This window comes from Lagopus muta, chromosome 14, assembly GCF_023343835.1.
Source record: "Lagopus muta isolate bLagMut1 chromosome 14, bLagMut1 primary, whole genome shotgun sequence".
NCBI classification, from domain to species: Eukaryota; Metazoa; Chordata; class Aves; order Galliformes; family Phasianidae; genus Lagopus; species Lagopus muta.
Genome location: NC_064446.1, coordinates 8274769 through 8295760, shown reverse-complemented (window position 1 = coordinate 8295760; position 20992 = coordinate 8274769). Strand labels below are relative to the sequence as shown.

Here is a 20992-nt window from a genome sequence, read left to right as displayed (position 1 = left end):
GAGAAGGAGGTAGGGATAAGAAGCCCTGTGTCCAGGGAAGCAGTCAGTACGATTAAATGAAATTAGCACATTTTTCCCCCTGTTCTCCTGCCCTCATCAGGATCCCGTGTCCCGTTTTGCTGAGTCCTGCAGGCAGCAGCCTGAGTTACTCTGTGCACGCTGTGCTCTGAATGAGGCAGGCGCCTTATGGGAAAAACACACAGCTAATAATTGCTGTGAAAGACTGTGTTACAATGCACAGACACAAAGGGATGAAAGGAGACTACGCTCACATCCTGACATTTCCTCATTTCTGAGTTCTTGTCTCAGGCATCCCTAATACGCTTTCAAGGCAGCTTTTACAGCCAGCTTCCTCTGTCAGAGGAAAGGAAACGGAATTTCCAAACACCCCAGGATGGTGTGGGGCACGAGGGGCTCAGCATGGTGACCTGCCAGCCTCTGCCTGGGGCCAGCCCCAGCACTCCCAGAAAGAAAGCACTTAGAAACATAGTATTATGGAATCCCAAAGTTTGAAAAAGACCTCTGCAATCATCTAATCCAACCATCAGCTAAACGATGTTCCCTATAACTTGAGCTCTATCCCCACCCAGACAGCACCTCTCCCTCTTATTTCTGCTCCTGTTTCCATCTTGCAACAGCAAACAAAATTTTGTTAAGGGGAGACCTTTGCCTAGATGCCTCTGCGGGACCCCACTGCCCATGGAACCCCCACACTGCCCCTGCATGGGTTCCAGGATGGGAGATGAAGATGGGGACAAAAGAGGGCTGTGCTGGAGCACCCAGAGCTCTGCCAAGGCACCATGTCCTTCTCTGCAGCAATCCCAGCCTGTCTCTGCTGGAAATTTCAAGTTGTTCTGATGGCAGCAAGTTAACAAGATTTGGAAACCAGGTCAACGGAAGGAGCTTAATTAGCTTGCTGAACCGTGGGGATCAGCTCTCATCGTGTCTGCTTTGTTGACTCCTGGGATGGAGGTTATCAATACGGTTTTTGTGAGCCTCGCACCCCTGGTGCTCCCCAGGCATAGGGAAACTTTGCAGCCAAAGTCCCCAAATCAGCAACATGGAACAGTCCAAGCTGCCCTGCTGTGTTGTACGGCAGCACTGCTTTCTCCCTGCCTGCTTCCCTTCAGCCCTAAAATGACCCTCAGAGCCCCCACTGCTGCTGGCTCAGGTCCTCCCACCCAGCCAGCACTGCTCGGTGGGGCAGAGCCAAAGGGGACAGGCAGTGAGCTGGCAGAGTCACTGGCAGTGCAGGCACTGCTCACACAACCTGCTGCCTGTCTTGTCGTGTCACCGACAGCATCTGCTGCCACGACGAGAATAGCAAAGACATGGCAAAGCAAAAGGCCCTCTCTGAGAAAGGAGCGGGAGGGATGCAGGGCCCTCCATGCTACATGAAAGCCCCTTTCAATGGAGGCATGGCCATGGCTCGTTTCTCTGAATGGCAGCACAGCTTCTCGGGGCTCTGCTGGCATGTTGTGCTCAGCCCCATCCCTGTTCTCACCCCGGGAGCAGCTCCACCAGGTGATGCTTTATTCTGACAGGTGATGCTTTATTCACAAACAAACCAAGGAGCTAATGGTTTGAAACCCTTCCAGGAACTCTGACATGCTGTCTTTGCTGTTAGTGAGAAACGAGCCCCCTCTCCATCCTGCAGCCAGACACCCTGCGCCCTGTGCGGGACGGACACCGGGGTTTCCTGTGTGGGGCAGCGTTGGATGGCTGCTGGGGGGAACCTCGCTGTCAGAATACCCCCTCCCCACGCCTATGTCCTGGGACAGCATCTCGTTGCATCCTGCACCACCGCAGCCCCGAGCCAGAGGGATGGCAGCACAGCGGTGAGAGCATCCCGGGGATGCCGGAGGCTGCAGCAGGACGCAGGACAGGGCGCGGGGCCGCGGGCAGGCGGTGCCCAGCAGATGGCGGCGGTGCCGCGGCGGAGCCCCGCAGGCATCCCCGGCCCGGCCCGGCCGCCGCCCCCGGCGCTGCCCCCATTGCTGCCCCTCCCGGCCCGGTCCCGCACGACTCGGCCCGGCTCGGCTCGGCCCGGCTCGGCCATCCTGGGCTGCTCCGCGGGGCGGGGCGGGCGGGCGGGGAGAGGCGCGGCACCGCGCGGCCCCACACCCCGCTATAAGAGCGGAGCGAGCGGCCGCGCTCCGCAGTGCATGGCAGCGCCGGGCCTGGGGCCGTTCCTCCGGGTCGGTCCGGGCACCCGCCCCGCTGCCGCCACCCTGACCTTGGCATCGGGACAGAGCGGGCGGCGCGGCGCTGGGGATGCCTTAACGAGAACGCGCAGGGACCTCTTCTAGCGAGGGGAGAGGCGACCTCCTCCCCGCTATCGGAAGAAAAAGAGGATTTAAAGAGCGGCTTTGCCCCCTTTGTTGACTGCGAAGGGCAGAGGAGGACCGGCAAGATGAGCACTAGCAGTAAGTACGGCTCTCCCTTCCCTTTGCTATGGGAACAGGGCTGATGTTGCGTGAAGCTGGTGGGGAGGAATCGGAAAGAAAATGTGACACCGGGGCTGACACATCGGATGGGCTGGGTATCTTTTTCTCTGCCTCTTGCTTTCTGACAGGGTATGGCTTTGCTAGTGTTCCCTTCGTGCGGGCTGAGCCGTGGTGCTTATCTCCCCTGAGTACTTCTTGGCTTGCATTTCTGGGCTTGGAGGGCAGATCATGCAGTAAAATGTCGATATGCAACATGGTGAGAGGGAGCCAGGAGCACTCTGCCAGGCAGCAGCCACACTTGCTGATGCTTCTGCCCACGTATAAATAGCCATTAGGAGAACAGCCAACGGGGATGAGGAGCAGAGGAAGGGGGTACCCAGGAACTGGGGAGCTGAGCAAAGCACAGATGTGGCACAGAAAAGCATGTGCCTTCTGCAGCTGGGGATGTGGGTGTTCCTATTGTGCGCGGGTGAGAGATGGGGACAGAGGCGTTCATGCACTACGTAAGAATTGCTAAAGAAGCAGAGCATAGCTCAGTGCTGCATGAGATGAGAACTGGCACCTGCTCCTGGTCCAGTTGCTCCTGGTTTTGCATCCCTGTTGCAAAGTCCGGAAAGATTGATCCAGTCACAGTCAATGTCTTCTCATTGCTGTGAGGGTGTGTGACAGCTGTGTCCACCTTGCTAGCAGACCTCTGGCCTCTTCCTTTAAAAGCACATGGCACCGAGCCCCCAGAGCTGCTGCTGGTTGCCACCTGCCTCCTGGGACAAGGTCCTGTCCCTCCTGCGTGTCCTCACAGCTGTGTGGAGTGAAGAGGCAGAAAGTAGCAGAGCAGTGACTTCTCTGTCCCTTTGGTGTGCTGAGGTTTCTCAACCTGAGATCTTGGGGTGGTTCCCAAGCAAAACACCGTGAAAAATGTCTTGGCATGCTGCAAGCAACAGAACAGGTGATTCCAGATCTGTAGGGCTGTGTTAGAGGTGTGAACGCTTTCCAAGTGCCCTCTGCATGAGCCATGCCTGTGGCAGGAGTGGTGCCCTGCTTGGGGGCAGTGAGGTTGGCAGTGCCCAGGTAGGGACTGCTGGGGACTCATTTGTTCCCAGCTCTATGGGATGCCTGGTAGCACCTGGGTTATGAGTAATGATAGTGGGTCTGGTGCAGAGGACTGCAATGGCTCTCAGTGTTTGCTGGGGTCAATGATTGTGGTGGCCAAGTAGGGCTTTTAGGCTTCTTCTAAGCCAATTCCAACAAATGTGTGTTAGTTCCTCCTGGGGGTTCCTTTCCAGCTCTTAATAGCCAGCTTGGATGCTGACAGTGATAAGGGTTGTTTATGGTGCCAACGTATCGTAAGTATCTGATTACACCGCAAAACTTCACTTATTCCTCCCCCACGTGGGGGGAGTGGTGCCAGCAGAGCCACACGTGCATCCTGCCTGGTGCTCTCCTGCGATTTGATGGGAGGAGGCCACCAGGTTGGGGGGTTGGGAGCTGGAGCCCCCTGAAAGCCACATCTCCTCCTGCCACCAGCTCACTCAGTGCCCCTGGGGGCATCACTCAGCTATGCCTTGGCTTCTGAGTCTCCCAGCAGCAGACTGGCACTGTGGGTCTTGCCTGAGCCTTCGGATGGCTTTGCTGAAGCGGTGCCATTTCCCTTTCCCAAGTAGCTACGTGGTTTGGTGAGATGTGGGAAGCTGCTCCAGCTGCAGTTTGGTTGCAGTGCTGTGGGCTGATCACTGGGGGTGGGCACTGCTTGGAACAACACCTGTACAAGAGCTGTGCAAGGCAGCAGGCACTACCCTGCTGAGCTTCCAGGCTTTTGCAGACAGCTGAGGGCTCAAAGCAGAGCTTGCCATACCCACATTCTGGCTTGTCCTTAGCAATGGCATGATCCTCTCCCAGCTGGTACTGAGAGCACGGGCAGGACTGGGGCTTCCACTTGTGTGCTCTATGGCTGCTGTGAGCTGCTGAAAGCTGTATAGCTTCTTCTCTGCCCAGCCTGCAGCCCTCAGGCCTGTGTGTGCCTGCTGGAACCCTTGGCATCCTCTGTGCCATCTGGCTGTCAACCTGTGGTGCCTGGCTATGACCTGCTGTGGCTCTTGCAGCCCTTTTCCAGCAGCTGCTGGCTCAGGAGCTCACTACCACTTGTTGGCTATGGAGCAGCTCTACTGCTCTCAGCAAGGATTCTCTTGTCTGTGAGGGAGGGCTCTGAAGCAGAAGGGCTGTGCCTGCAGGTCAGCTATGCTCAGCCTCCCAAGCCTGGTCCTGATGCTCGAGATGCTGCTTATGTTGATGTTGGAGGAAAAAGAGAGGATGTCATCACCTCACGCAGTGGGACTTGCTTTGCACCCAGGGTTGGAGGACTTCTCCTCTCCCATTGAGCAGAGAAGGCAAAGCCATGTGAAAACTCTGCTGTTAAGGGGCAGAGGAGAAGGCCTTTGATCCTGGGTGTAAACTCATACCCTGAGGCTGCAGAGTGAGAAGACCTGAGGGTGCAGAGTTGTGCTGTCTGGGAACACAGCCTCCTGGCACACGGCTGTGAGCGTTTGGAGGGCACTATGTTGATATTTACATTCACTCTGCTATTTATACCTCCCATTCTGGTTAGCACTGCTAATTGGTTGCAAATGGATTCATGCATTCCTAACCAGGTCCATCAGTGCTGCATTTCTGCCGAAGCTCCATCCTGTGGTACAAAGCTTTGACCTAGACAACATCCCCTTAAAATCACTCCAAAACCTCCTGAGCTCTGGGCTCCAGCCCTTCCCTGAGTAGCTGGGGCAGGAAAAGCCCATCCATCCCACCCTGCTCCCTTGGAGCGGCTGTCACCTGTTGGAGCACGGGGAGTCTGTGGGGGCTTTGGTATGCGAGGTGGAAAGTTTCCCCAGACCATCCCATCCTGGCACCTCTCAGATCCCCCTGCAACAGCTCTGCTGGTCTCAGAAGGCCCAGAAAGGAGGTATGAGGAAAAGCCGGCCGGTACGGCGCTTGGGCAGAAAGGCTTCATGACACACTGATGAATGTAACGTGTTTGCCTGGTTATTTTTGTCTTTCCTAAGTCGTGTTCCCTGTTGCATGATGATCCACTAAGCGTAATTACCCAGTAATCTGCAGGCACATGTGGTTACAAGGTGTTTACCAGCAAACTCTATTAAGTCCCTGTGTAATTAAAGAGGAATCACACAGTACCGTGCATCTCCAGGAGCCTCAGCCCTGCCCCATAAGCTCACCAGGTTGGGGAGGTTCTGCATCTCCTCACAGAGCAGGGCAGGACGTGCTAAGGAGGCTGTGAAGCTGCTGAGGGACCCATTGATACGATGCATCGAAGTCATCTCTTCTCCTTGAGCTTGCAGTGCCAGAGATCTCCTGGTTCTCAATACCCAGCCCTCTGCTGCCACCAACATCCCAGTACAAATCCTCTCCTTCCTCCTGCACAGCCAACCAAAGGGACAACTGTCAACGGCATTCACTTCAGTGCCAGAAAATTCAGCGCCCATGCAGTCTCCCTGTCCTCAGGCTGGTGGATGGACTTTGGGCGCTCCTGCAAACCCTCTTTCTTGGCAGCTTGCCCTTCAAAGAGCAGAAGCCATGGAAAGTGGCCCTGCAGTCCAATGAAGTGCATGCTGTAAAGTCAATTGAAGCAATTGAATTATTTCAAGGGCCTGCCATGCTCTTATAAAATAAATAGCAAGTTTTCTAATGACGGAGTGACGATTGGTTTAGCCAGATAATTGTATTTGTGATGCCAGCAGGCTGGACTAATGACAGACTGTCCTGTTATCAGTGTGGTGCTGCCCTTGTGCTCAGCAGAGCTGCGAAGGAGCGAAGGCAAAGCCACCAAGTTCCTGCCAGACCCCGCAGTCCTATCATGATGATGCCATAATGAAGTGCTTGGAACATCTAATCAGATATTTTTAGACTAAATACATCAGTGCCTCTCAGTTGTGAGCGCTGCAGTGCCTCTGGAAGGCATCCTGGGGGTGGGCTGGAGGTGGGAGAGAGACGGGGTAGAGAGGAGGGTTTTGTGAAGTGGATGGGGACAAGGAGTGACTGCAGCAGGTGGAGGGAAGGCAGAGCTCGACTCCAGATGTTTCAGCCCCAGAAAGCTTGCTCAAGTGCCCTGAAGAACAGCCCCATTGGAAACACTTCCCCTTCCAGAAAAGGGCTGTCTCTGAAGCTTAATAGCACCAAACTGAGCAAGTGTGGCAGCAGACTTGAGCATATGGTTCCCATATATTTGATGGCGGTTCAGATTTTTGATAGGCTGTAGTTGATAGAGGCTTTTTCCAGTTCTGGCATAGCCCGAATGCCTTATCATTATCAGCCACAAGCCCAGGGCTGGGAATTGACGTGCTTTCTCTGCTGCCTGGGGCAGAGTTCTGAAAGAAAGAGGAGCCAATATGATTTCCTTACGCAGCCTTCCTGACCTTCCTTTTTTCTTACCCGTTTTACCTTGGCAAAGTCCTTCTCTGAGCCTCGAGCATTGCTTGTTTTTCTCTTCTTGCACATTCTACTTTACTCCCATCTTGAAATGTTTTTGAAGCTTGGACAATTGGAGAAGTCCTCAGGAGGAGGGCATTGCAGAGGAGCGGGAACATGTAAGAGAACAGTACGTGTCTGCAGCCATCCTGCTGACCTCCTTCTTTGCAAGGAGTGCCCCACAGTAGGGAGCACCAGGCTGCCTTGTTGGTGCAGTGCCACCCCAGAGCCCTTCTCAGATCTGAGTCCATTGCAATCTGAATTCAGGTTCTAGGGGTTGACCTGCTCTCACAGCAGTGAGCTGCAGCAAGGTTCCTCAGCACAAGGGGATCATAACCTAGCACAGGACTGGAGGTGTGAGCCCATAGGTGCCCACACCAGACTCTGCAGTACCACGCCTGCACAGCACATGTAGCATCTCACAGAAGCGCAATGCAAGCGCTGCTCACCTTTCCCACCCCTGTGCTGTGTACCCTCCAGCCCTGGAGGTGTTGCTTCTCCTCATACATCCATTCTTCTGCCAGCCTCGATGCAGGCATCCCACTGAGGGCTGTCCTGCCCGGGGCAGTGGCAATAGGGATCTATTTATAAACAGCTGAGGTTGGGCTGGGCCGGTCCCTGGCTCAGCTCCGCTTGCTGGGACATGTCAGGCAGTGTGATGGGGATGTCATGCCACAGCTGCTCCCCAGCCCGGATTCCCTGCACAGGTGGGGGGGCCCTGCAGGGTGGCGGCGTGAAGGAGGCTGCTTCCCCCTTGGCCAGGGATTTGTCTTCTGAAAGCTTTAAAAGAGGAGGAGGAGGACAGGAAGCTGTATGTGAGCCTGCTACTGTAGCATGGCAGGAGCTTCCTTTGAGCCCCAGGGCTGTTCAGGAGGTGACTGCATCTCCTGGCACCCCCCTTCCAAACCAAGGGCTTGCCTTAACCCTGGCAGGGCTGCTCCCTGCTGCTGCCCTGCCCTCCACCTGCTGCTCTGAGTCACCAAATGCTTGCAGGTTAAATCACCCCTGTCTGCAGCACTGCCCAGCTGGGGTTGTGAGCAGCTTCATCACCAGGCTGTGCTATGCCAGAGCAGTGGGGTGCCTGGGGATAGGCTCCATGCCAGCAGGGCTCTGAGCTGCTAGGAGAGACCCAGGGCAGGTGCCTGTGGCTCGAGTGGCTCGAGCTTTGTTTGCAAGCTGGACATCAATGATCAGGTGCAGAGTGCAGCGGAGGTGTGGGGAAGCTCCCCTTGGCTGGGGCAGGTCCCAGAGCAGGGAGCCAACCACACTGCTCTCAGCAGCCCCCAGAATGCGGTCCATAAGGGCAGGGCAGACAGGCGTGCTGCATGGCTCAGTGCCGGCTTTTGCTGTCAGCTCTGCTCCAGATTTTCGCTCTCTCTGCTCAGATTGCAATCCTCAGAGTGTAATAGGGTGCTTCCCCGGCTCTGCACAGCCGCTGTCTGCTTGGATCAGGGTGCCGGTCCCTGCCAACCCTGCCTGCACTCTGCTGGTGGCACAGGGGTGCCCCTGCCTAACCACCCCCACCTCAGCACCTCCTGGCTCTTGAAGGATGGAAAAGGGGGGGCAAGGTAAGCTGAGCTCTCTCCAGCTGCTATAAATAGCTGCATCACCCACGTCATCTGAGAGTTCTGTGCCTGGGCTGGGGCTCCTGGGTGCACTTGAACCAATAGAGAAGGGCTCTGGTTGCTGCTGGAGGCACAGAGTGTTGTCATGTTAGTGCCCAGTGGGATGCTGCTCAGGCTATACCTGGCCGGATCACAGCTGGCACAGTCTGCAGCAGGGACCTGCTGCAGCAAGCACTGGGCAGAGCCCATCAGCTCTCACCAAGATGCTGGGGTGTGTTGGGGGGGGCACAGGTGGAGGATTCCTTGTTATTCAAGGCAGATTTGAGGGAGGAGGCTCTTCTGTAGGGAGTGATCAGATCAGAGAGAGAAAAGTGGTTCTCCTTGTGCTGTTGAAGTGCATCTGAGGTTTCTGAGTGCTTTTGCACTCCCTCTGGGTTGGGGTTTGCTAGGGAACCTTGGTCATCGTGATGTCACCCAGGCTGTCTCCCAGGATTCAGTTTTTGGGGTGCTCTGTGTCTTTGTGTTTGTGGCACATCTCCCACTTCTTGGGATCTCAGGCTTCTTGATCACAACATGCATGGGTGCACAGGGAGATTCACAGCCATCTTCCCAGCATTGGAACTTTCCTGCTTCTGCCTACAGACACCGGGACACCAGCCTGGGTGAATCACAACTCAGAGCCCTTAACCAGTGGGAAAACATTCCTGAACCCATCTGCATCTCCTGCAGAGGGGCCTGGCTGTGCTGCCCCAGCATCTGTCTCAGCCATCCCCAGGAACAGTGTGGTCTTCTGTCCAGGCAGAGCTGTGCAACGCAGTGTGTGCATTCTCCATTCCTCTGTTTCTTTTTTTCTTGCATTTTTTTTTAAAGTCACTGTCTGCGTGGAGAGTTATGTGGTGATGACAGTTTGTGATGGGTTACATACAAAATCCCTTGCATCCCTGAGGATGCTACCAGTTGAAAGCTTTTATGACATTTTAAAAATAGCCACAGAGAGGGAGAGAATGAGTAGATGGATGGGTAGGTGGATCCCTAATAAGGAGAGAAGAGGAAACAGCAAGAGGGGAATGGAAAGACTTCAGTGAACGGCATGCGAGTGACTGCTGGGAGAGGGGGTGGTGTGGTCATACCGAGCTGCTGAGCTGCGTGCCCAGCAGGAGTGGGAAACCCTATAAAAAGCCTGGATCTGAGCTATGCTCCCTGCACATGTCAGAGGGAGGGATGGGGCAAGCATCAGTGTGAGCTGTCTCTCCTGCATGCACTCACTGTGTTCTACAAGTAGCTGTTAAAAATAATCCCTGACTCGGGCTGGCTTCTGCTCTGGTGTGGTTCCCAGAGCATCATCTGTGCTTCCCTCCCTGCTGCAGGGATCGAGCTGAGAACTTCCTTGGGAGCTGACAGACAGGGCTGGCCCTGGCGTTCCCAAATGTCGAATTCCAAAGTAGGCTGTGCTCCAGGAAGGGGAGGAGGCTGCTTCTGTCTTGTGCTTCCCCCCCTCCCCCCCGCCCTGCTGCTGGCTCACAGCACCCGGAGGCAAAATGTGGGGTTGGGGCTGTGGTCGAGGGCACAGCATCCCCACACTGCATGGAGCAGTGATCCCACTGTGGGACAGCCCTGCTCTGCCTCGCATCACTGCTGGTGCAGCTCTGCAGCCCTCGTGGCAGCTCTACCCATCACTCAGGGAAGATTATACCGAGTGTCTCCAAGAAATGCTAATTGCTTTGGCTTGCACTTGGCACAGCAGAGCCATCGGGCACTCGGAGCTCTGAGTCAGCTCAGAGATCTGCCAGATCCTTGCTCTCCTTCCCCCAGAGTCAGCAGAGCTCTGCTGTGGCCGTGCTGCTCCCTGCATCCCTAATCCCACAGAGCTGTGCCTGGTGCCCCAGCTGTGGGACACTTGGGGTCCTGGCACCTGTGACATAGGATGGCAGGAGCTTCCTGTCTTGGGAAGCGCATGGCACTTGTCCTGCAAGAGAGTCTATCAGCACCCTTCTATCCTCCCTGAGCCCTTCTGCTGCTGCCCTGCTGTCCTGCCCCTGGCAATTAAAGTCCTGTGAAGCCAGGCAGGCTGCTGGGAAGCATTTCTTGGCTGTGCCCCCACTCAGGCAGCAGGAAAGCAGCACTAACAAGAGTCCTCTGTCCAATGTGCCAGCCTGTCACATCCAGGCCATCTAGCTCTGCTCCCCCATGGTTGCTTTTCCCATGTGTGTCAGCAAGGCACAGAACTAGGGAAGCTGAAGAGCATACTCCTGGTCCTGTGCTTCCCTCTCTCAAAGGGTCTGCTTTTGCTCTCCATTGAAATTCTGCAGCTCACAGCTTTATTTAGCGCTGTAGCAGAGGAGCTGCAGCCCAAACTCAGCTTAGGTGCGTGCTGTCCTCACCCTGCCCATCACCTGAGTGTGGTGGCATCCCACACTGCACCCAGTGGTGCTGTGAGCCCCTGGGGTGTGAGCAGGGGGAGGTGTGGGAGTGTCCCAGTCTGGGGGTGTCCCAGAGCATCCCTCAGGTGTGGGGTGAATCGGGGCCTTGCTGAAAGGTCATTTGTGGCTGTCCTGGCTCATGATGTCCCACATGGCTCTGGTGGCACAAAGGGTCTGATTCAGAACATAGTTTTGCTCCTTGGCAGGCAGTCCTTAGCTCATTTGAGCTGAGAGCACGCACAACAAAGTCTGTGTTGATTATCCCTCATGAAAGGGAACTTGTTCCCTGAAAAATGCCAATTCTGTTGGGCATGCTGACTGCCCGTTAATTGGCACTAATGAGGAGCTGGAAGGTGGCTTCTAGGGATAGGCAGGCTGCACTGATATGTTCGGGGATGGGAGCAGTGTGGGCATGCTGAGCACTGGGCCTGGGCTGTGCTGGACAACATCACCGTTCTCCTGCCTGCACGGGCAACACTTAGCCCAACCTGGAGCAGAGAATGAGGAGGGTTAAGAGAATCTCTGATGCTTACTGTACACAGATGGATTTATTTACGTTTATATGCAGAGAGGTGGGAGAGGGGGGCTGGACTCCCACTGTTGCAGTCCCCACTGGGAGCACAGTGCTGCTGGGCAGCAGCATCCAATGCCAGGCTTGGTTGTCTGCCTCCAGCCCAAGCAGCAGAGGTTCTCTGCCTTTTTTCTCCAGGCCCTGATGAAAGGCACTGAAGGCTTTTAGCAGCAGACAGCCGTGTCTGCCCGCCCGCCGCTCCTTGCGCTGGCAGCTCCCCCCGTGCCTTTTGAAGTCAGTTTCTGGGCGTATGCAGAAGCCAAGGAGAGCATGAGAGTGGGAAGGAGGAGGGGAGGATGATGTCTGTGCAAACCCCTGCCTGTACTTGGGGGAGCTCATTGTTTAGCAGTGCTGCTCCCTCATCTTGCCACATTGTCCCCTTCACACCCAGCATCCCCAGCACCCTTGTGCCAGCAGCAGGGACACCCCATGTCCACACATGGAGGTCCAGAATGCAGCTGGGGATATGAAGCACAATCTGAGAGCATCACTCCCCTGACAACCAGCTGTGGAGAAGACAGACCCACCCTCATGGGGCTGGGATCAGACCCACAGCTTGGCTGATCCCCCTGTGCTGGGGGAAGGAGGGAGGTGCTAAGGAACTGGACACAACTGCCCAGGCTCTCACTACTTGTTGCTTTAAGGGTGTCTCTGATGTGAGGTTCTGTCCCAGAGTGTTGGAAGGGCTCCTCCTGGCTCTGTAGCAGAGCAATGCCTCCACATACCTGTATAGGATGTCCTGCAGCATAGCCTCAGGCTACCAGCAGGGGAATGGCCCTGGAGGGAACTTTTGGGACAGCTGCAATGGGGGCTGATGGGCACCATCCCAATGGTATAGCTCAGTGCACACCCTGGGTCACATCCCCAGAGGTCATCCCAAGGTGAGCACTGAAAGGCAGCTCTCCTCCTCCTCCTCCTCCCCCCCCACATCCTTGTGCTTTCTTGCCCCATCACTCCCTCCTGCTGCAGCCTTCCATTACTGCAGACCTGTCTCCCCTTCCTTCTTTTTGGCTTTCCCCCTTTCTTTCCTCTCTTCCCTTTTTTCTCCATCAGCTTTGTTCGCTCTGGCTGTGTACCGGCGTTGCCATGACGACTGCTGGAGCATCTCTGCATCCCGCAGTAGCGGTCCTGCACCCACCCCAGCCCTGGGGAGCAGCAGGATGCCCTCCTGGCCCTCAGAAGGACAGCCACCCCCTCCTGCCAGGGTGGGCTCATTGGAGACACCTCTGCAGCACATCCTCTGTGTAGGCGGGGATGGAGCAGAGCATGGAGTGTTACTGCTGGTCTGGATGGGGCCATGCAGCTCCTCATGTGGGGGCTGGGAGGGGTGCTGGCAAGGCCAGTCTGGGCAGATGTCTCTTCACGAGCTGTGTTCTGGTTTTTGGGACACGAGCTGAGCCACGGCTTGGAAGCAGAGTGTGTTTTGTGTCTCTGGTGCTGCTTTGCAGACAACATTTTCTTTCAGCATTTGTCAAAGCTTCCGTGCCCCTTTCATGAGATAATTAGGGTGACGTGTTATTAGTTGGTTACTGGGGGAAAAATATATTTACTGAGGATTTATTCTGGAAACAACATTAATCTCCTGTATAGTTGCTAAGTCCCCATACATAATCTGGTTTTGATAATCAATTGCTATTGCAACCTCCCTTATAAATCTCAATTAAATGCACATTTAATTCACATAAAGTTGCCAAACTTGCTTGTACATTTCTGTCCTGCTGTTTGCCGTAGGCAGCTGTCTGTGTATGTAGCTCAAGTTTGTTTATCAGCCAACCTGAAACCAGAAACTCCTTTGCCAAGGAGAGCGGCAGCGCTCCTCTCCCATGGTCCTACAAGGAGATCCCTGCACATCCCAGCTCCTTCTGGCAGAGCTGCACAAACACAAGTGCTCTGCAAACATTGGCGTGCGCAGCCCTTCCCCTGCTGTTCTTTGTGCTGGGTTTGCAGTGGGGGAGCAGCAACGTAGAATATCCTGAGTTGGAAAGGACCCATAAGGATCATCCAGTCCAACCCTTGCAGCCTCTCTGTGCACAGCAAGGCTTGGATGGAAACCCAGGGCTGGGGGGGGGCTCTGTGGGGCCCTGACCACCCCGGGCCAGCAGCAGGGACATCTCAAGCAGCAGCCAGGTCGGAGTGGAAGGAAGCGGGGGCTGTTGTGGGGCGAGGCAGTTGGCCTCAGCTAGCAGGATGTGTCCCGGCCAGCTTCCTTTGGAGCTGCAGGGAGATTCCAGCCATGAACTGCTTCTCATTGGGGCCATGGTGATTTATTTCATCCTTGTGTTTTTGCAAAAAGCATGCAGTGAGCTGTGTTGGTGTGCACCCTGGAGAGGGAGCGGGACAAGGTTTGTTCAGGCAGAACTCGGGGCCACAGCTCCATGGCATCTACCAGGGGACACACAGACAGACTGGGCAGGAGCATGCACACCTCTGCTGCCATTCTTGGCATTGGCTTTTGTATCTCACCTGTACCCCGGGTGCTGGAGCTGATGCTCCCTGCAGCACAGCTTGCCTGCTGCTGCCACTTGCCAGTGGGGGGTGGCTGGAGCTGTGACAGCCTCAGTGACAGGGGATCATGCTAGGGGAGCCATAAAAGAAATGATGAAGCTGTTGGAATTGCTGGGAAGATGTCTACTAAGATCTCTTCCTGAGCCTGGCTGGAGCCCAGCTTGCTAATTATGGTGATAGGGGAAATACACAAACATACAGATGGCACAAAGAACAAAAACTGCTGTCTTTTAATATTGAAAGCTCTGCTTCCGGCCAACTGCAACCAACACATGGCAGGAGATAAAGGCTAACAGCTTTGGGCGAGACCAATGTGTGCCGACAGCCTGCATGGGAGCTGCAGGATCCCTGCAGAGCCCCACACGGCTGTGTCTCTCCTGGGCAGCAGTGTGGCCATCCCCATTGCTGCTCTGGCTGTCCTTGTTGACCTCTGTGGTTGCAAGGGCCTGAGTTATAGTTTATAGAAGATACTCTGTCCCACACGGCTTTAGCATAACCCCTGGTGCAATGGATAGGGTGGGGAAGACACCAGGAGACAGCCAGGTGTCCCGCCAAGCTGTGCAGAGGGAGCAATCTTTTTATGACCACTTAAAGGCTCCATTTGCTACCTTCAACAGAATTAGAGCAGGGATTATGTTAGATTAAGGAAGGCAGTAAACACCCTCCGTGCTGCCCATGTAACGCGCAAGGACCACGCGGGGGCTGTGCTGAGCCCTTGTCCAAAGGCGGGCTTGCATGGCCTTTGTGGGGTATCCACACTGAATGACTGCAGGTGTGCTTTGTCTCTTCTGCTGTGGTTTGGTTGCTTAGCAGGGATGTGGCAGTGTCCTTCACTCCGCAGCTGTGGGCTATGGAGCGCCCCTCCCAAATCCCAGTTGTTTTAGCCAGCACCTTCCTGGGATATAAGAGCGGAGAGAGGAATGTGAGCCTGCTGGGGAAGCTCCTGGTGCCGTTTTGCTGCCAACCCCGAGCTGTAATTCATCCCCAGGAATGGCACTGGCTGCGCGGCGGCTGGTCTGCAACCGTCAGCCTCCGAGCACGCACCGGTGGCAGTGAGGTCGCCCTGTAACGTACACCCCTTTGTGTCCTATTTATGGGGAGAGTGTCCCCTCTGTGACGCCGGCGCTCGCTTTGCCAGCTGTCACCCCCAGTCCGAATTCCCATTTTGTTGCATTCATATCTATACCGTGTCTCTGAATAGAGATTTGATTTCAAGTTCCCTCCCTGGAGTAGAAGGAGTTAAAAATAGCAAATCCACCACCCCTCATTCCCTGGCTATGACGCAGTCTCCCAGGTTGGAATTACAATGCCGGCACGAATACGGTCTAAAATAAAACAAATGAGCGTATCACACTCTGCAGAATGAGAGAACGAGCTCCGTGTCTGGAGCGATGACATGGAGGAGGCTCTGCCTTCTACCCTGTGCTTGCAGAAGGAGAGAATTCATCTCTCTTGCAGTGCTTGTATTGGCCAGATAAATGATGCTATGCACGGAGCGATTAGCAGAGTAATAGAGGAGGCATTCAGCCCATCAGGGAATCAGCGGATCGCAGAAGAAACAGGAAGAAATTAGCTTAGTGCATTACAGTTTAGAGCTGTCTTCTTTGAGCACCACGTACCAGCCGCCTTCCAGGCAGCATCCAGATGCTGAGCTGTTAGCTGTGCTGGGACACGATACATCAGCAAGAGCAGGGTGTGGGCATCAGCCTGCTTCCAGCTCACCTGATGGGGCTCTTTCTCTGATCTGGGTTAGAGAATCCTAAATCCCCCCATTTCTCGCTCTCAGACACTGCCCCACTTTAAAAAATGCTGGCTCCTGGCTTGCTTTGTAATACTTTAAATATAGCATCCTTTATGTTTTTTGATGTACGCACCATATGTTTTGAAAACTGCAACAAAATCCGTGGCGCTCGTGGGTGGAGGTTGAAGGGAAAAAGCATTTCCATACGGGAAGCCGCAAATACGAAACACAGCAGCAAACAGAAAATCCCTCCGTGCAGCAGCCAGCAATAAGCTCCTTTCTGCCCCGGCTGCCTCAGTGCGTGCGAGGGGCCGTGCCGAGCGCTTCCACTGTGTCAGCCCCTCTCTCAACCCGGCGCTGACTCCTCGAGTTCTGTCTCCACCACGCACATCTGGAGCCCCTGACTGGAGGACCCCTGGGCATCCGTGCACGTGGACACCCCAAACCTGCCCAGCCCACCGAGAGCAGAAAATAGCACTGTGTGGGCTGGGGCTGGGCTCAGTCTGCAGCCAAGGCGCTGTCAGAAGCTGCTGGGTGAGTGCTGTGCTGCTGCAGCTCACCCACTTGTCACGCCTCATGAATAAAATCCGGGGGAGGTGATGGGCTCCTGCCGGCCCCAGGCTGCTTCCTTGTGAGCCAATTCATGGTCACTGTCACCCTAGGCAGGCTGGAGAGGGGGTGGCGGCAGTGGGGAGGGGGCTGGTGAGACACATATAGGACCACTAAGGTCACCCTCGTGTCTCTGTGCCCACTTGGGGTGCAGTTCCCAGCCTGGTTTGGGGAGCAAGCAGGGCTGGAGCTCCTGTGCCGTGGGTGCGTGGTGTATCATCAGCGCAGGACACACTCATCCGCCTCACTCCGCTGCGCTCATACACAATTTATTGGTATCTCTAGCAGCCTGGGCAAGATTTTTAAGCTGAACCAGATGTAAGGATGAAATTCCATCGTCAGCTTCGCAGCAGGGATCCCTCCTCGTCCGCCTCACACAAACCTTCCTGCAGCCCAAAGTGCTGAGCTGGGGAGCGCCACACATCTGCGGGGCCAGCTGTGGTGGCAGCTGGGCAGTGGCAGGGCTGGGTACGTGGTGGCTCCTGTCCCCGTGTGTCACCCCGTGTCTCTCCTGCTGATGATTGCTCTGAAGGGTGGCTAAGCCCTCTGCTTCCAGAGGTGATCCCTCAAGAGAAGCCTGTTTGGACTCTCTGGGCTGAAATCCAGCGTTCTCACAGCCTCCCAGGTGAAGGGCTGATGTGTGTGTGTGTGTGCTGCTGTCTGCTGGGGCACTGCATGGTGCTCTCAACTTCCACTCAGGCAAGCAGAGCCCCGGGCAGTGCATGTGTGCTTGGGTTCAGCCCTGGGGATGCCTGTATACTGCATTCCCTCTGCCCCACACACACGTGCCTCACCCTGCTCTCTTTTTCTCAGCAGCAAAGAGAATGGATAGCTGCTTGTCCAGCCCTGCTGGCCTATGCCATGTCCCCACTCCTGTCTTTAAGTGACTCTCCCCCAGCAAATTAAGCTTGTAGGTGCTGGGCAGAGATGCTTTGCCTGAGCTGCAGCACCACAATAAGGCCCCTCTGCAGATTCTCTTTGCAGCCTCGCCCTGCCCTCACATCTCTCCTCCCACCAGCTCCTGCAGTTTCCCTCTGTTTCCCTTTTGGCACGCTGAACATGCACATCCACATCATGTCTGAGGCTTGGCCTAATGCTCCCTCATTTCTTCTGGTTCAGCCTGAAGGCTTTTGCTCTTCAGCTGGAGCAGCTCAGAGTCCCAGGATGCATGCACCCAGCCCTCAACCCCCAGTCCACTGCCAGCCTTGCCGCTAGGCCTTCAGTGCAGCATCCTTGCTCCTGCTTGGAGGTACCTGAGGCAGGACCCTGTGCCATCTGCTGTCACCCAGGGACTGCCATGCTGTCCCCTGCCATTCAGTGTAAGTCCCTGCTTCAGGCTCACCGTGGTTCCTGCCCTGGGCAGTGAAGCATTTCAGCCATTATTAATTAAAATGCAATCTATCCTCTCTCTTCTTCTCCCCAAGCCACGAAGAACTGCTAAAATATTCTCAGGGATAATAGGGAGGGGAATTAAATAGTTACTGTGAAATTCAAGCTGTGCCTTTTGGAGATTGATTGCTGCTCCTGGAGCCTCCAATTCCCCTTTGAGTACTGTGTACCCACAGTCATGCTCGGTGAGATGCACAGCCTGCCTGCAGACATCATACCCCAGGTTCTTGGAGAGGTGTCTCTTTCTTTCTTTCCACAGGGGTGAGTGGTGGTGGCTGCTTTTGGCCCATGGGGGACGAGAAGCACCCAGTTTCAGGATATGGGGGGCTCTGTTGCTGCGATGCCTGCAGGCAAGCAGTGCAGTGGCACCAGGCTGCAACGGTAGTTCAAGGAGCTCTGGTTGCCATGACAAGCTGAACAAGTACTGGCTAGGAAAAAGGACCCCGGCAGTGCTTGGTGGGGATGGGAGCGAGGCAGTGGGCACGGCGGGTGCACACACCTACATGAGCTGTGCATGGCCAGGGGGACCAGTGTGGGTCCAAACTGGGGATGGGGCTCCCAGGGCTACGTGCTTGACCTGTGAGTGGGACTGCTTTTCCTGGATGATGTTTGCATCAGTGGTGCTCTGGGTGTGCCCGTGTCATGGTGAGCCTGTGGTGACGGTGCGGGGCTGCCAGCACGGGTGTGAGCTGAGTGCTTTCTTTTGCTGTGCTGTCCCACATCGAGGTCCTCATGTTCCCCAGCAGCATCAAAAAATGGAGCAACAGCTTCTTTCTCTCCTTCTTGGCAATCTGGACATCAATCTCCAGGCAGGGGTTCTTCCAGCAGCCCCTCACCCAGTACTGCCCACATTCCTTGTTGCTCGGGGTCTGCCTGTAGGTTGGGCTGACCCCGCAATGGGTCCCTGGACTCCCCTGGTCCTGGCAGGGAAGTAAACATCCTGCAGGCTGGGGCTGGGTCAGCGTGGGGGACAATCGCCAGCTTCCTCAGTGCTCACGTTTAGAGAATAATTTCCATGAACACAGCCAGGAACTAACTCAGCTGCACAGGCAGAGCCCAGAATATTCGCTGCTCTGTCTGTTTTCTCCTGTTTCTTTCTGTTCTCTTTCCTTTTCTCCTTATCCCCACCCCCAAGCCCTCCATAGCAGTGCCTGACCTCCCTCCTCTCTTTTCAGGCTGGCAGCAGTGTTTCCTCCAGGCCAGCTCCCTGCTGTACCCTTGCCACTAGCACAAGGCTGGTGCCACCTGTGTCACCCATAGCAGCAGTGACAGCATAGCAATGACACCATGATGGTGACAGCTTGCTGCCCTTTCCCAGCTGCAGTGTGACGTTACCCTGGGGACCCCCAGGGCTGGGATCTGGGGAGCAGAGCAGTAATGCAGGACCCATCCCCACTAATTGCACCCACATCCCATATCCTGCTGCCACCACCCCTGGCACCCACATGTTGTTTATGTCCTGTGTCACACCGAGAGAGGTGGGGAAACAGTGTAGGGCAGGTGGATCAGTAATTGGCTGTGATCAGATTAGGGCTGGATTAGGGTGGTGGCACACTAAGGACTCGCTGTAAGCTGTAGATGGCCGCTGGGATCCCAGCCCTACCTACTCTGCACTTCCTAATGATGCTGTGCTCAGAGTCCCCCAGCTATTTCGAGGCAATTTGGTGACCTTCCAGCTGGGTCCTGGTGCACTGTAGCTGGGATGCGCACACCTGCACTGTGCCTCACCAGGCTGTGCACAGCCCCAGTGCCCTTCCCCAACAGCAGAGCTGGGCACAAGCACACCCACGGCACCACCCGGCTCCCAGCTCATCCATCCCTTCCTCCCACAGCATTTTTACAACCATGGCCGAGCTCCTCCCACCCTTGGCCAGGACGGACCCTCAGCCCCACTGTGATGAGAAACTCACATCCACACCTTCCACCCTTTCCTCTCCACAGGGGCAGCAGGGCTCCTGCAGTGATGGGAAATCCTGCTCCTCGCCTACCTCTGCTCTTCTGCTCTGTCTGCAGAGTGAGGGGATTTGGGCTCCTGTCCCCAGGGTGCAGCCTCTCCCTCCCCATCTCCCTGCAGGGTCTCCTTCATGCTCCCCAGCCCACCTAGCACAGCACATCCCGACCTCTCTCTCAGCACCAGCACTTCCAGCAGAATTCCTTCCTGGCCACTCACTGCCACTCCTCAGCCTTGACGCCTCTGGCCTGGCACGCTGCCTTCCTCTTCCCGAGCCGCCCAGCCCCATCCCGGCCTTCACCTCCACCCACCCCAGGGCTGCAGCACTGCAGGGTCAGGGTGCCCAGCTGCATCACCCTTCCCAGTGCCACCACATTCCCACGTTGCAGACCAGCCCCAGCAGCACCCACCTGCTTCAGTTTTCTGGTTATTAATTAAAAGGTGAATGCTTTGCTTTTTTTACAGTCCGAGCATTGTGCAAGTATTAATTAACGGCAATTAATTATATCAGGCCTCCACATCCCCCTGCAGAGATGCTATCTCATAAACATAGTGATAGCAAACACAGCGTTGAGTTGGGTGGGAGCCTCTCATTACCTGTTGCTAATGGTACAAAACCCACCTGCAGCAGTTGCCTAATTGGCCTTACAATTAGAAGACCTAACAGGCAGGTAGAGGGAGATAGGGGTAGGAGCTGGCCTGAAGGATGATGGATCTTTATCCATCTATGCACCTTGGTGTGCTGCCATGCAGGAAGGGATGGCACAAAGCTGCTCTGGTGCTGTCCGGGGGCACTGCCTCTCCCCAGCGCAGGCTCTTAGCCCCTTGTTTGCATACAGCCGAACCAGCACAGGGCACTGGGCTCTGACCGGAGCTGCCACATTAATCCGGATCAGCAGAAATCTGCCACGTGCCCACGCGTGGTGCGCTGCCGTTGCGGTCTGCCAGTCTGGTGCCAGCAGGGACGTGCGGCAGCCCCGGCCCCGGGCAGCACGACGGCACTAATCGCCGGGCGGAGCCAGCTCAACGTCCTGCTATACAGCAGCAAACCGGGGAGAGATTATGGCGTTCCTCAGGCAGTGCCCACCCCCTCGTCCCGGCTGCTGGATCCCAGCCTGGAGGCCGCTAATGCTACTTACATTATTAGGGGATTATTTGGGTGTAATGAGCTTTGCCCCGCTCAGCTGTCCCCTACACGGAGCTGCAGGGATGTGTGACACTTCCTGCGTGGGGCCGCTCCCAACCAGGCACGGCCCCGCTGAAACAATGCCGTAATGTTCCTGGTGAAAAATTCCAGCATGAGGCCAAGGTTAATCCCAAA

The 20992-nt window shown here is 55.7% G+C and overlaps 1 protein-coding gene across 11 annotated transcripts in view; it reads left to right on the top strand.

The window, feature by feature from the left end:
• Positions 1-2097: 2097 nt before the first annotated feature.
• ABLIM3 (actin binding LIM protein family member 3) overlaps positions 2098-20992 on the top strand; it is a 35052-nt gene continuing 16157 nt past the window's right edge. For all 11 annotated transcript variants that reach the window (XM_048960584.1, XM_048960592.1, XM_048960591.1 and 8 more), the window contains exon 1: positions 2098-2426. In XM_048960584.1, the coding sequence (XP_048816541.1) occupies positions 2414-2426 (13 nt within the window). In that variant the 5' untranslated portion in view covers positions 2098-2413. The remainder of the gene's footprint in view (positions 2427-20992) is intronic.